Source organism: Lacerta agilis, chromosome 1 (genome assembly GCF_009819535.1).
Source record: "Lacerta agilis isolate rLacAgi1 chromosome 1, rLacAgi1.pri, whole genome shotgun sequence".
NCBI lineage: Eukaryota > Metazoa > Chordata > Lepidosauria > Squamata > Lacertidae > Lacerta > Lacerta agilis.
The window spans coordinates 22,439,522-22,454,902 of record NC_046312.1 but is presented as its reverse complement, the minus strand read 5'-3'; the positions used below and the strand labels follow the sequence as shown (position 1 = coordinate 22,454,902).

Here is a 15,381-nt window from a genome sequence, read left to right as displayed (position 1 = left end):
TGTTTCCTCACTGGCAGATGAGCAGATTTGCGTGGTCTTCGTTTTCCCCCAAATCAAATGGCCAAGTTTTCCCCACCGTTCACAATTCAGTGTCTTCCACCGGCCTCCTTAAATCATACACACTCACTACTTGCCTTGCCCTCAAAATTATTGCGTAATGTTTTAATACATGTAAAGACAAAGAAAGGACAAACGTGTTCAAAAAACAGAGAAGTAGGGGAAGGGGGCTGAATGTGCAGACAAGGCAATATAATTCAACCATCCAAGCCCTACCCGAGCATGAAGTTTTATTTTTAATATTGCAGAGTAAGTTCCCCAACAGTCAGTATTTATCCCTGAAAAAGGTTAAACCTTAAAAAACACCTGCTTCCAAAAAAAAGGGAAAAGGGAAAAAAAGAAGAGGAAAAAACAAAAAAACAAAAACCCAAAAAACAAACTAAGCCTAAGGGCTTAAAAATTAGAGGCATAGCCTTTTTTCTATTTTTCTATATTTATATGAAAATAATTCATGCTTCATGCTAAATACATTATTTACCTTACAAGAACTTTTGTTATCTTTGAATTAATAAAAAGGGTTTGTTTTTATTATTATTTTGTACTCCCGAGTCCCTCCCAGAAAAGAATCCATGCAATGTGGATCAGAATTTTCAGCTGGTTGCAGTGGTTAAAACTGGAAATATATTGTCATTTTTGCACAGATGAATCCTGACTGACCTTAACTGGGTACCTCATTTCGAGGAGCACAATTTCTTTATATTTTTGCCTAGCCAACATGGATTTTATTTTTTTGGAAAGAATAAAAAAAGCAATATAATACTAATGGCAGGTTTTGTAGCATTTCCCCCCTAGTGAGATCAAATCTTTGTGACTTATAGAAAAGGTTTTCTCATTTTGATCCTCCTTAAATATCTACTCATAATTTTCTTCAGATTTGATTGCTTTTCACTCAGGCAGTTAAGAACTCATAGCTTGTTTTCCCATAATATTTTTGCAGGCAGTGCCAATCTTCAGGCTTATGGCTTTTTATAAAACATTCTTTTAATTTAAATATAGAAGACAATTAATTGATTAAAGAATATCACTAGTCCCCCTCCCCCTCCACCCCTTCCTCTTTATTTCACTGAAACTCATTGCATACACAGTTCAGTATTCCATAATTTATAAGTTATTAAGTCTTCACATTTTGAGCCATATACAGTACATGAAGCACTAATAGATCATTACTGTATGAGCAGCTGTCATTAGTGGCTATTGCAAGATTTCTATGGCACAACCGCAAGCAAATGCCACTATATATAAAATCCTTGGTTTTGAGGATATTGTGTGTGCCTCTTGACTCTAGACACATCCACCCACAAACCCAATCATAAGGCCTTTTTTTCCATTTTCAATTCTTACAGCCTGGCCTGAACGATTTCCAAATTATCCAATTTCTTCTAGGTTTATAAGAGATCTCCAAATGCCAAATTTTTATTCCTCTCACATTAACTGGTGACGTCACAGCATATCCAACCATGCATTTCTGGCAAAGCTGGAGAAAGCAATGGCAAATTTTGGCTTTTACTTTCTTTCTTTTTGTCTTCATGTAATGAAAAGCTTTTGTAAAATTAGTTGAGTATCAGTATGAGTTCTATGGCTTCAATCTCCTTTAAAAAATTTAAAAACAAAAAAATCTCAAGGGTTCAAAAAGAAAACACACACAAAAGAAGAAGAAGAAGAAGAGGGGGTGAAAGAAAAGAAAAGAAAAACGAAACAAAGAAAATATTTGTTGATATTGCCACAAATCATTAGAATTCACCTGACGTGCTGAAACGAAATTGTTTTGTAAGTTCAATCAATGGATTTGTTCTCATTTTTCGTGGTGTCCTTTTGCTCTTTCTGCCCCTTTGCCGTCCGATTGGTGATGTTGTTCAAACAAGACCGGATTCCCGCCAAATGCAGGAGCGACCCGGCCGCTTCTTTCATCTCCTCGTCGTCACTCTCGGGGGGTTTCTCCGTACGTCTCTTTTTAAGAGGCAGAGTGTCACTCGGTACTTTTTTTGCCTTCAGCAAATGCTGGCGTTTCTTGTGCTGAGAGGCATACCCGCTATCAGCTAAAGAATCCTTGGTCTCTTTCCGGCTCTGCCTTTTGTCCTCCTCCTCCGCTTCGCTATGGCTCTCGTGGCTGTGGAAGTTGACCTCACTGCCCTCGCTACTGTCCCGGCTGCCTTTAGTAACAAATTCGTAATGGTCGTCAGCGGAGGAAGAGGAAATGGAGTCACTCGTGGGCGACGTGCTCCGGTGGTTGGAAGATTTGGCACTGCTATAGTTGTGGTCCTCCTTCGGGTCGCCGCTCACCACCGGGGAGCCACAGGACTGCTCGCTGTCTGTCCGCATCCGGCAGTTTGCAATTCCATTCCTGGAGAAGGGAGGAGAAAGAAACACACAATCAAATCAAACTCCCCTAGAAAACTGTATTTTTCAAGAGAAAACTGCTTTCCCTCAATACAAACGAGTATAGCCAAACATAACATTTTAAAGGCCGAGGCTGATGGCTATGCACCATAAAAAAGTGGCTGTAAAATGGAGCTCTCTCCCCCCCCCCCCCCGGCACTCACTTCCAGTTGGGTAAAATGTCTGATCTGGGCCTCACCGTAGATCGTAGGGGAAGTACAGTCATGGCCTGTGGCAGCTGCAGTGGACCACACAATCTTGCTGGCCAGTGGGGCCCTGAGATGTTAGAGCCTCCTATTTAAAATTATGGAACATGAATAATTTAACTGGCTTTGCCAATCCATCAACCAGCAAATTTACTGAAACTTGGTTGATTTATCTATTGATGGAGGCAAATTTTGATTGGTTGGGCTGAGACTGAGGGGCACACATTTCTTTTTTGAAGTCATTTTTTATTATTTTGGTGCATAGTTATAGTATGGAAAATATTAATATGGACCTTATCTTCTAACAATGAGTGGTAGATGTTTGCATAGGCCTACCTGTCAAGTGCCCCAGAAAAAAGGGTTATCTTGTGTTTTCGCATGAGATCGTGATGGCCATTTTGGGTGCCAAAAGCACCCCCCCCCAAAAGGACTTTTTCAGGGCTGTGATCTTGTGCGGTGCCCCAAAACATGCATTTTTGGGTGTGAGGCGAGAGTGAGATGTGTGTCACGTGACTCACCCAGGAGTGTGTCCCGGAAGACACACGCCCCAGTTTTGGGTCTGAAGGATGGGATGCATTTGTTATTAAATGGCGAATTCTCATACCTACCTCAAAAGCCTTTAAAAATTAACTACTTTGAAGCTATCAAAGTATGCAAATTTATTTAAATTAACCAACTGCTTGATTATAATGTAATTCAATTAACTGAAATAAAAACACATTTAATCAGCTGGCTGAATTGAAAGTTCAGTGCCTAGCCTTTTCATGTTGTTGTTGTTGTTGTTGTTGTTGTTGTTGTTGTTGTTGTTGTTCAGTCGTTCAGTTGTGTCCGACTCTTCGTGACCCCATGGAACAGAGCACGCTAGGCACCCCTATCCTCCACTGCCTCCCGCAGTTTGGCCAAACTCTTTCAAGATCATTTGGACTATTTAAGAATGCCAGAATTTGCAAACAAATTAAGCCTGCATATTTAGTAGCAGAAGTACTGTGTTACATTTCTATCCTACCCTTCCTCTAAGGAGCTCACAGCAGGATACAGCATACAAGAAACTTGCCCCATATTCTTTGTTTGCTGTAATCCTGGCTCAATATTATTCTGTGAGTTTTATAGCTAGGTGGGCATTTGAACCTCAGCATCTTTGCTTCTAGTCTGCTACTTTAACCTCTGCACCACACTGATTTCATTTAGATATGATTCAGTCCCAGTGAAATCTACTGAATGTGTGCTAAAATCAGCCTACGTTATAATAACTGCTATTTAACTGGGTTGCGGATCAAGTTTCTGGAGATATTTTGAAATGCAACTGCCACTCAGGTGTTAAAAATTTTTTTTGCCCCCAGAAAAAAGTACCTACTTCAACAGGGCAGATCAGATCAGATTGCTATACAAAACATCTCAACACAACAGCACTAAAGTTACAGGGTTAACTACTGTATTCTAATAAACCATCTGTTGGCCCCAATACCAGACTGCATATGTACGAACACACAAATATTTCTGTTTTTTTTTTTACTTGTTGCACAATTTTAGGCCACCTTTCAGGGTGGATACCCTTCCATGATGGCTCACGATAAATAAAATTCAAAACAAAAAAAAACAGATAAAATCAAATCCATGGTCTCTCATGCAGTATAGGGTCATGTGCTTTTTGCATCTGTTTGGGGGTGGGGTGCTTGAAGATTCAGCCACATTTCTATCCAAACACATCATGTGCAGGACTATGGGGGGGGGGAATGTTATATACTGTCACAGGGGATTTTCCATAGCATATGGAGAACAGTCTATATTATTCACACAAGAACAGGGAAGTCTGAACAGAAAAAAGTAATAATAAGGGAACTAAAAAAATAAAACAAAACTGACAAATGTGCTTGATATTGTATTTTTCCAATACAACACACTAAGATATAAAGAAGTATTCTGCAGTCATTTTGTCATTTAGCCATATTCTGGGGAAAATATGGATTCTAGCTTATTACGAGGGTCGTTGCAACTGCAAATTTGTTAGTATGAGGCATCCTGCAAATACTACTTTTACAGTTGAGCTATTATATTAAGGCAAGACCATTTTCTTTTTACAGATGACCATTCCATTTTGGATCAGGGTCACTTTTGCATGTTTTTACCCATCATGCACTTTTGCATGTTTTTACCCATCATTCTGTCTAATTTCGCTTCTGCATCAATCTGCAATTTTTGAAACAATTCTACCTTGGGGTCCCAAATTTCAGTGGTGCCCTTTGCGACTCCAAAATTTGTCACCCTCCTGCCTCTCACCTTCCATTCTACATCACTGTTTCAGCACCCTCTGTGGTGTACCCCCTGAGGCTCTGTGCCCAGTGCAACCGAACCAGTCGCACTCCCCCAAATCTGCCTCTGTACATATCTAAATAAATATTTGATTTTTCTAAATTTCTGAGAACTACCAAAGAGACGTGCTAAATCCTGTGGTCAGCTAAAGTGTGATGTGCACATTAGCCTAAGAGGCATAAAGTGAATACAATTTCATACAGGAACATGCAAAAACGGAATCCCTCAAACTTCCAGAGCTACAGGTATTAACTGTAGGGCTTCTTGACACAACTGGGTTTCCACTGCTGCATAAAACACTAATACAAAATAATCATTAAGGACCTGTTGATACTTCATTTTAACTCAAAGGGATTGTCCTGAAGTACACTGGAGAATATACGTTCCCTCTTATGTCAGTTTAATAAAGTGAGGTCCTGTGATTTACAAGTGCCCTTAATTCTGTCCTACTTGATTCTCAGACTATGAGACTAATCAGTGAAGCACTGAAAATGCAAAGCATTTCGATAACACTTGAGAGAAGCCACTCCAGGTCTTAATATCATCTTCTGTGGAAGTGTTGTTTAAGACCATCAGAAGTGGTCATTAGGTTAGATTTCAGGCTGGATCTACCAATCTTGTATCTGGCTTCAGCCATTATGATAGACCATAGGGCAGCCTCCCTAAGCCTGGTCCCTCTAGATGTTTTGCACTTCAGCTTCCATCAGCCCCAGCCAGGACCACATTGGGGAAGGCTATCACGGAGCAACAGCATGAGAAGCCAGGAGAAAAGGTGAGAAGAATCCATTCCAAGGGTGGGTTATACTTTGGCCCTCCGGTTTTGGCTGAACTACAACTCCCATCATCCCTGGTCACTGGCCATGCCTGCTGAGGCTGATAGGAACTGTAGTTCAGCAACATCTAGAGGGCCAAAAGTTCCCCAACACCTGATCCATTCCTTGAGAAATACTTATAGGGATTGAGACGACAACAACAAACATTTCCCCGAATCATCTTAATTAACAGACAGTGCTGAACCTGCTCTTAGTGGTGAAACACAAAAATATTTTCAGGGAGAAATAAGTGAAGCAAGCATTTTGCACAATCTGGAAATATGGTTGTTTGTAGTGTTTTTTGGGGGGCGAGGCAAAGAGGGACAAGGAACTTGGCAGAGGGGGTATCACCCTTCCTTTTTTGTACCCTTTTTGTGCTGAAGGAGACTCTTGAGAGTCCCATGGACTGCAAGAAGATCAAACCTATCCATTCTTAAAGAAATCAGCCCTGAGTGCTCACTAGGACAGATCCTGAAGTTGAGGCTCCAGTACTTTGGCCACCTCATGAGAAGAGAAGACTCCCTAGAAAAGACCCTGATGTTGGGAAAGATGGAGGGCACAAGGAGAAGGGGACGACAGAGGATGAGATGGTTGGACAGTGTTCTCGAAGCTACTAACATGAGTTTGGCCAAACTGTGAGAGGCAGTGAAGGACAGGCGTGCCAGGCGTGCTCTGGTCCATGGGGTCACGAAGAGTCGGACACGACTGAACGACTGAACAACAACAAAGCAGGGGCACTTTGGGGGGTGGACTCCAGGAGTCCCCAAGCCCTGTGTTTTACACTGAGCCTCAGATTTTTTAAAAAAACTTTGCTTAGGGCTGGGTAAGTTGCAATACGTAACTCTAGCAAGACCACAGCCATGAATCATCTTACTCCGTGCAGAAGCCAGACTTTATATTGGGGGGGGCAGGCTTTATGTTAGGGGGCAGAACTTCAGTTAGTTAAGTATTTTTAATTTATTTACTTCATGGGGGGGCAGCTGCCCCCTTGGCTACGCCTATGCCTGCGCTTCAAGTCTTGTTTTAAGTACCGGTATGTAGCAAAGGTACTGCCTTATTCTACATGAGCTCGATCTAGATCTTTTTGAAACCAGGGATATTTTTAGCCATCCAATGGTAGTGAACTGCCCAAGTTGAATATATGCACACACAACTTTAAAAATGAAACTAAACTCTAATTGGCTTACAATGAGCTAAAACAATAAAGATTTTTATGAGAAAACATCTGATTTCTTTGCTTTGAATCTGCACTCTGCTCTCTCCTCCCTTGTACATTAATTATAGCTGTGTCTGAGCACACCAAATTATGGCTTGTATCCAACAAAGTTGTCCTATTTAGCACAGGAGGATTGGGGTGAAACCCAGAAGAGACTGGGGTGTGGGTGTGCAGGAGGCCCTGTTTTGCAAAAAAAAAAACAAAAAACCCAGAGTTTGCTGTGTTGTGACACAACAGCAAACTACGGTTTGCCACAAACTGCAAAATTATGCACTTCTGATCATGATGAACTAGGAAAGGAAGCAGTATATGAGTCTGAGGCTCACAGCTGCTCATACACTTTACATTTAACCATGGTTTCACCATTTCCCACAAAGAAACTTCTATTAGTTATCATGTTAAGCTTTTGAAATGATAACAAAACCAACAATATACACGTATGAGAAGCTGGCAAGACTGCAAAGACCTTTTTTTCCTGAGAGACATAAATACAAACAATTAAAAAAAAAAACCCCACAAGTCACCACCTCCCCTTCCAAATTGCCATCCTTTCTTGCTCAATAACATTTTTTTCCCTTGGACATTAGGAGGTAGTTTATGATCCATAAATTATATACAGAACCCAGCAGGGGGAAAAAAGACAAAGACAAAGCTCTTTCAATTATTAATAGCTAAACGCAATGTCATTCATGATTGTGCAGCACGCCAGATGCATTCACTCTGAGACAGTGTCACCACTGCAGGGGTTGTCATTAAACGATGCCAAATGCTTTAGAGAAGAAGTCATCCATATTCAAAACAATGGTACGGTGCATTTAAAACCAGCTCCTTAAAACCAATCATTAAGGAAGAAGCACGTGACGCCCTTTGAAGTGGCAGATTTCTTGGTTTTTAAGCCAAAATGGTACGTATTGAAGATGATGCTCAAGATCAGCACAATTTAGGGGAAAGATTTAAGCGACTTGGGTCATCATCATTTTTTTTGCCTTTACTAGTTCCGGCAATTGCTGAATTAATGCGACGCAGTCAAGAGCATGTGCCACTGAGGCTTTGCATGACACTGGCAATAACACTCTTGCGCCGAGGGAGTCGAGAGATTGAGCACAATAGGTGGGAAGTCACACAGCATGGCAGACTCTGTGTAGGAGAGAACATGTCCAGCTTTACAAGCCAATCGGTGTACTACTGTATTTTAGTTTTACCCAACTTGTTTAGATGGTGAGGGGTGTGTGTGTGTGTGTGTGCATGTGTGTTTAACAGAAGCAAACCAGGTTGCCTCCTCATATCCAAAACTGTAGGTGGATAAGGTGCTACTGGAAAGAATTTTCTATTTTGTTTCGACTATGGCAGACCAACACGGCTACCCACTTGTAACTGGATAATTTAGGTGAAACATATACTAGTCTACTGATTTATGCACAAACCATTAACAGTCAATGGGCAACCCACCCTGATCTAAGTTGCTAAGAGAACCCTGGGAAGCTGCTTCCCTTCTGCTAACCCTATGGAGGTCCACTCCCCTCTCAACTCTCTCCCACTGGGCTAGGCAGATGAGGAGTACAAATAGCAAGGGCCACCTGTTTAGCCCGACAGGAAGAGAACATGGGGTGCCTCCGCTAATGGCATTTGCAATCTGCCCCACGGCATGCAGCCAGCATTTCTCCAAGCATCCTGGATGCTGGCCATTGCAGGGACCTTGGAAGCTGCCTTATATAGCAGGCCCACCTAGCACAATATTAGAGAGTGACCTAACGTAGCATGACTATTTAATTGTATTTAGTAAACAAAACTAAACACTTCAGAATTTCTAGGCTTGCCTGATATTTATTTGCAGTTGGCACCCATTCATTGTTACTCCCTGAACCCCAAGGCAGTCGACGCTGCAACTTTGCTGGGGTTCCTTTTAGCACTCATATAACTTCTGTTTTAAAACAGCTGCATTGGTTACTGGTTCATTTTGGGGTCTAAATGAAGGTGCTCACCATAGTGTTCAAAGCCCTAGAGGACTTCGTGTTTCAGATATTTGGGGCCTATCTTCTTTCCCTACAGACCTTCTTGGGTATTAAGATCAGTGGAGGGACCCCTCTTGGTAGTGCCACCATCTTCAGAAGTTTGGGGCTGGTGGTTGTCTGGGCATTCTCTGTGGCAGCCCCTAGGTTGTGAAATTCCTTCTCCACAGAGGTGTGCCGGGCGCCTTCATTGTATGTATTGTTTCCACCATATGCTCAAGATGGACCTCTTTACCCTGGCTTTTGGCATATGGGATATGTGTTTTCAGGGCCCATCCAATTCCTGTGACTGCTAATTTGTTTTTAATTGGCTTTAATATTGAATTTAAAATGGTTGTGACCTGTCCTGGGATAGTGAAGGGTGGGTAAGAAATTAAATAAGTAGCAACTTCTTCTTACTCATGAAAAAGCCTTTTTGTCAAGAGCTGCAAAGGTGTAAACCAGGAACCATCATTTCTGTGTGCAGCTAACTGCTAGTGGTGAGCAACCAAAGATTCAGCATTGCTTATCTTCATGGCAGTGAATTGCCCTTGGGCTTTGGACAGGAAGGGCTAAAAATGGGCTGGGAATTTTCCTGAGCAGCAAGGTTTTCCTTGGTATATTTCTAGATGGATCTTGCTTCTGAATTCTTGGTTCAGCTCCTGGTTCTTGGTTTGAAGCTATCCTCTGAGAGCTGCCTAAAACTTAGTTCTGACACCTCTCTCTGTGTGTGCACAGTGGCCCCTCTCTATTGTTTCTGGTAAGAGCAAAGTATACTGTTGTATGGCCAAATGTAATTGTTCTGGAGAATAATCTTTGTGAAGACTGCTGGTGAATTTGGGAAAGTTAGTAGCTTTCGCTACTCCATATTTTCCCACACTTCTGTACAGCGACGTGGAAGAGTTTCCATTTCAAAGCGGGAGAAATGTTTTCTCAGGCACCTCTGGTTCTAAGGGAGTAAATTAGCACTAAGCAGTATTCCCTGGCATAATCAGGTCCCATCCCAGTGGGTCAAAGAGTACAAATCAATGCAACTAAGTCTGCTGTATTATTGGCAGGAAAAGTTACAGGAGGGATTTCACATCATAATTATATATGCAAAGCTCCACTGCAAACACAGCCTGTGTAATGATCTGCTAATAAAACGGTGCTTTGACTATTATCAGAACAGATGCAGCATTAATGCAGAGGTGTGCACTGTCAATGCGGAGGGAAGTTCACCCCTGAGAGCATTGGTATCAACATGGCATGTTTTCCCAGCATCCTGCATTCCCAAAAGCAACCTCAGCTCTGTGACATAGAAAGTGTTTTCGGATTGAACAAGGGGAACCCTTTAAATCGTCCAGATTTATTTATTTGCAAAAACACTTGCTGGCTTCTCATTTGGGAAGATGTCTGTGTATGCCAGCCACCTACACTACATGCCACAATGGTTAATTTCGCTTCAGTGCTACTCAAGTGTCAAAATGGCCAGTTAAAAAGGCATATTGGGGGGAGGGGCAAAGCATGTAAAAATGGCAAATATATATATATTGTTTATTTATGAAAAAAGATTAAATTTGTACAAAATAGGTATGGGTATAAAATAATGACAGAAGGCAGGCCTCAAAGCAGAAGATGGAAAAGAAGTCCCAGAGCCAAATTGATCTCATTTTACCAAACCAAGAGCAGAACTGAGGTAAAAATAACACAGTTGGGCCTTTGCTTTATTACCCACCCACCCTTCTCCAACTGGTTCTCATGAAAAACTAATTGCTGACCACAGTTCAACAGTGCAGAATAAAACAGGTGCCATAATCTGCATGTTTTTCTCAGCATGAGGGTGTGGAAAACAGTTATTTCCTCAGACATTGCTGGAGTGTACACTCTCATTTTTCCTTTTATGCAAGGTAGTGTACGTGAACATGTCTAAATGCTGAGCAGGAATGCCAAACATTTGTAGAGGTGAGGGAGACAGGCGGAGGTAACCATTTTTATCCCTCAGGAATTCCCTCAAAGGCTGCATGTGAGACGTGGGAGGAGCCAAGGCCAAAAGTGGGTGGTGCCAGAGCTGGTACATTGGCACCAATTTTCCTTCTGCCATCCCCTCTCTCTTTGCTAAAATCCCTTCCAGTTAAGCAGCTAGGCTTAGAAAAAGATCAGGGCTGGTAACTGCCCCTTCCAATCCCCCCTTGCACCAAAAAGGAAAGAAAAAAAAAAGAAAAGTGGCAATTAGGGTTGTAAAGAAGGGGAAGAAATGGAGGCAGTGAGAGATTTTACTTTCTTGGGCTCCATGATCACTGCAGATGGTGACAGCAGTCATGAAATTAAAAGATGCCTGCTTCTTGGGAGAAAAGTGATGAAAAACCTAGACAGTATCTTAAAAAGCAAAGACATCACCTTGCCGACAAAGGTCCATATAGTTAAAGCTATGGTTTTCCTAGTAGTGATGTATGGAAGTGAGAGCTGGACCATAAAGAAGGCTTATCGCCAAATAATTGATGCTTTTGAATTATGGTGCTGGAGGAGACTCCTGAGAGTCCCATGGACTGCAAGAAGATCAAACCTATCCATTCTTAAAGAAATCAGCCCTGAGTGCTCACTAGAAGGACAGATCCTGAAGTTGAGGCTCCAGTACTTTGGCCACCTCATGAGAAGAGAAGACTCCCTGGAAAAGACCCTGATGTTGGGAAAGATGGAGGGCACAAGGAGAAGGGGACGACAGAGGATGAGATGGTTAGACAGTGTTCTCGAAACTAACTGCGGGAGGCAGTGGAAGACATGAGTGCCTGGCATGCTCTGGACCATGGGGTCACGAAGAGTCGGACATGACTAAACAACAGGGTTGTAAAGATGTCCTATTCACACCTCCATCTTGGCCTTTATACATTATAATGCAGAGGGTGGGACAGAGAGAACAGCTTGTTTAAGGCAGAAATGAAATTTGAACCAGGGACTTCTGGATTCCTGGTTCAGGCTCTTTGTCATTAAGCTTCTAGCTTCCATTCACAAAGAAAAATCCTTGCAATTATTCACTTTTATCACGTTCCCATTAACTTTTTTCATCATTGCTCCAGCTCAAAAAAGTAGCAATGGAGGCAATGACAAACATATGGTCCCATTTAGTAAGAGAGATCCCATCACATGAAAGTTTCCCAATACAATCTATGGCAGCCTTCCTTAATGTGGTGCCCTCTATGTTCTTTGGACTACAACTCCCATCAGCCCTAGTGAGTACAGTCATGGGCTGATGGGAGCTGTAATCTAAAACATCTTGAGGGCCCCAAGTTGGGGAAGGCAGATCCATGGGCACTCTTCCCTGGGAAGGCATTAAGTGTAAGTTCCAAATGTAATGAATGGGAGCGTAAAATAACCCTTGCTGTTGGTAAACGTTTTCTGTGTGATTATGGCTTAATTTCACCAGACAGGAGTACATTTTAAAATGAGTAATTACAAGAATATTTCAAAGACCACTCTTGTCAACATGACATTTCACCTGTAAAAAATTGAACATGGGCTACCAATTCATACTAGTCAAGAATTGCTCTACAGAACAAGATAATGATGTTTTATGATTTGTATGGGCTTGTTTCCTAAAAAGAACCACACAGGATAGTAAAAACAGGAAGCAAAAATAACAGCAACAAGCAACAGAAAAGCAGTGTGAATATAATGAAATAAGAGCTGCTGTCAAAAAAACCATGTTCTGTTGGGGCAGCTTTAGTGCTAAAGAATGATGATTCAACACACTAAAAATAGTCAATTTCCATTTACAGATTAGACTGAAACAAAAGATCTATTTATGTGGCTTAAGCCAAAAGGACAACAGCAGCATAATGACATAATCTCCCATGGCTAATCTTTACGTATGTCAAGTGGCAAATTCGCCCTGGGTTTTAGTATTTTCGAACAATGCACATTATCCAAACAATTCACAACACCTTGCGTTGGACACTCAAAGGTGAAATGATTGCAAAAGATCACTAACTAATTGGCTCAAGGGCCAGCAGCCAAGTGAGCTTGCACAGAAACCGGGAAACAATGGAATTCATTCATTCATTCAATTACTGTTTGAAAAGGGAACAGTCTACAAATGGCTTAAACAGGCTACAACTGTGAGATGTAATGAACAAAACATACACAGAGAGAAAAAAGTGTACTTAAGCATGTTGACTAAATACTTAGCTGAAATACTGCATTTTTCTTATGTTGTGAGCACACAAGCAGTCATTTGTACATAATCTTGTGATCAAATAGACTATGGGCATTTGACCAGCTGCATTTTTGAGGGGAGGGGCGGGGGGGGGCACACAAGGACAAAGCATTCCCTGATGGTACTGAAATACCAATACAGTGAGAATATACCAGAAAAGAAAGACCCAAATCTAAGACATGTATTAATATTCAGTGAAATATGTAAAAATGTTTTAAAAAAATATGCATTTAATATTTTGCCTGCCGTGGCAATTGCTTCTGGGAGAATTGTATGCTAGAGAGCCACCCTTTGACAAATAAGAACAGAATAAAAAGCTGGATAAATTTGTTTGTCTAGTAAATGTTTCTGTACGAATCTGGAAAACTGCACTACTCATGTGCAAAGTGTGGCCAGAGCCACAAAGAAAGGACATCTCTAGATTTTGCTTCGAAAGGAAGTAAATTGTGGTGTAGAAGCTGCGATGAAAATCTGTCAATGATCTTGCTAATAAACCTGTTGCAAGTTCAGCAGCGCTCTCGCAAGAGTTCCTCCTTTCAAGGTTCTTTGCCATCTCCCGCAGCACCGCCGATTCTGTACTTACCTTACTGCAGCAGCCATGCTTCCGATCGGGTTTATTGGCAGTGGCCTGACTCCTGGGAAGATCCCTCTACTCAGAATGCGAGCTCCATTTTGGATAACTCCGGGAGGAACTGGAGGCAAGCAAGAAAAAGAGGACAAATTAGCACAGTTGTGAAACTGAAATGTGTATTAAAATATCAAGCTTCATTGGGGCAGGGGGAAAGAAGAACCGCTGCTTGATAATTTTTTATATATACATGTGATATTTCATGAGCCAAGCGTAGCCACAGAAAGTTGTGATAGATTAGTCAGCGCAACATACTGACCAAGAGTACAAGCATGAAAGTTCCTCTGATCAAATCTCACTCCAGCAACTGACCTCTTGGGAGAAGTCAACACGTGCAGGTGGAATAAGAGTGGAAAAACTTAATGCTTGCCAGATCTACTCTGTTTTCTTACTAGAACCTGAAGATCGACCAACAAGAGCCAGACACAAATGATACACAGAATTACTCTCCAAGCATATTCTGAACCCAGGGATTTTTTTCTTTTTGGTACCAGAACAGTCCCTTCACACATAAAGGTCATTCCTACTTAGCTTTCTTCATTGCAGCAATCTTATTTAGGTGTGGGGAAATGTTTTGTTAAACAAGTGGGGAAACTTCTTGCCGATGTATGCCAAATCACCCAAGAGATTTGCCAATTGAACCTGATGCATCTTCTGCCCAGTGTCAGAGGTCACAAGTTCAATCCGTGGCCTCTCAATATAACAGGATCTCACATGTTTTACTTGTGAGGAAACACATATACAACACTAAAGGAAACTCCTTCCAAAGGTGAGCAATCTCAAGGATGACATCAAAATCCTCACCATGATTACTCAGAAACAGAGAGGCACTTTCTCGGATAAAGTGCTTGTTTTTTCTTTCTCTTTTTAGCTTCTAAAAATACATTAAACAAACAACCCCAACATACCCCTCACCCCTCAATAAACGGACACTATTTAACTAAAGATCTGAAGGAGGCAACCTACAAATTTACATGTTAGTTGAGTGAAAATGAAGTGAACTGTGCTTAGAAAGAAAGAATCTGCAAAACTGAGGCGATTCATTTATATGCTCCTGCTTCTCCCCCATTTCCCTTGTAAAACTATGTGCTTGTGTTTCAGACACCTGTTCAGCTCAAAGCAACTCCCTATTCACATTAAAATGAATGCAAGGTTTCGCATAATGTTTATTTATTTTTACTTTGTCTTTCGGTTCCCAAAAGGGTCCTCAAGGATGCTTACAAGAAAAGCACTCCCCCCCCCCAAATTCATATTCTACAACTGTTACAACAGGGAAAATAGCCAAAACAGCAGAAAAATTCACCACAAAACAGTTGTCCACCAACATATTCATTAGAAATCCTATTTAAAGTAATGCCCACCTTAAAAACAAATGCAAATTGCCAAGAGATTCCATGAAAGAAAAAGTAATCATGCATCTCTGTGGAACCCAGTTTCTTGATTATGGTCCAATCTCCCACCTCCCACCCCATTTTTAACCACAATACAAGCAGGTAGAACAACAATATATAGTGTCTTCTAATAAATGTCGGTCATAGGATCTAGCCAGATGTTATGGGGGGCACACGACTGCTGCCAAACTCCTCTTCCCTAGTG

General features: G+C 41.5%; 1 protein-coding gene across 7 annotated transcripts in view; it reads right to left on the bottom strand.

Moving 5' to 3' along the window:
- Positions 1 to 272: 272 nt before the first annotated feature.
- Positions 273 to 15,381, bottom strand: part of FOXN3 (forkhead box N3) — a 184,663-nt gene continuing 169,554 nt past the window's right edge. For all 7 annotated transcript variants that reach the window (XM_033141408.1, XM_033141392.1, XM_033141400.1 and 4 more), the window contains 2 exons: positions 13,741 to 13,849; positions 273 to 2,398 (listed from right to left, as the gene is read on the bottom strand). In XM_033141408.1, the coding sequence (XP_032997299.1) occupies positions 1,831 to 2,398; positions 13,741 to 13,849 (677 nt within the window). In that variant the 3' untranslated portion in view covers positions 273 to 1,830. The remainder of the gene's footprint in view (positions 2,399 to 13,740; positions 13,850 to 15,381) is intronic.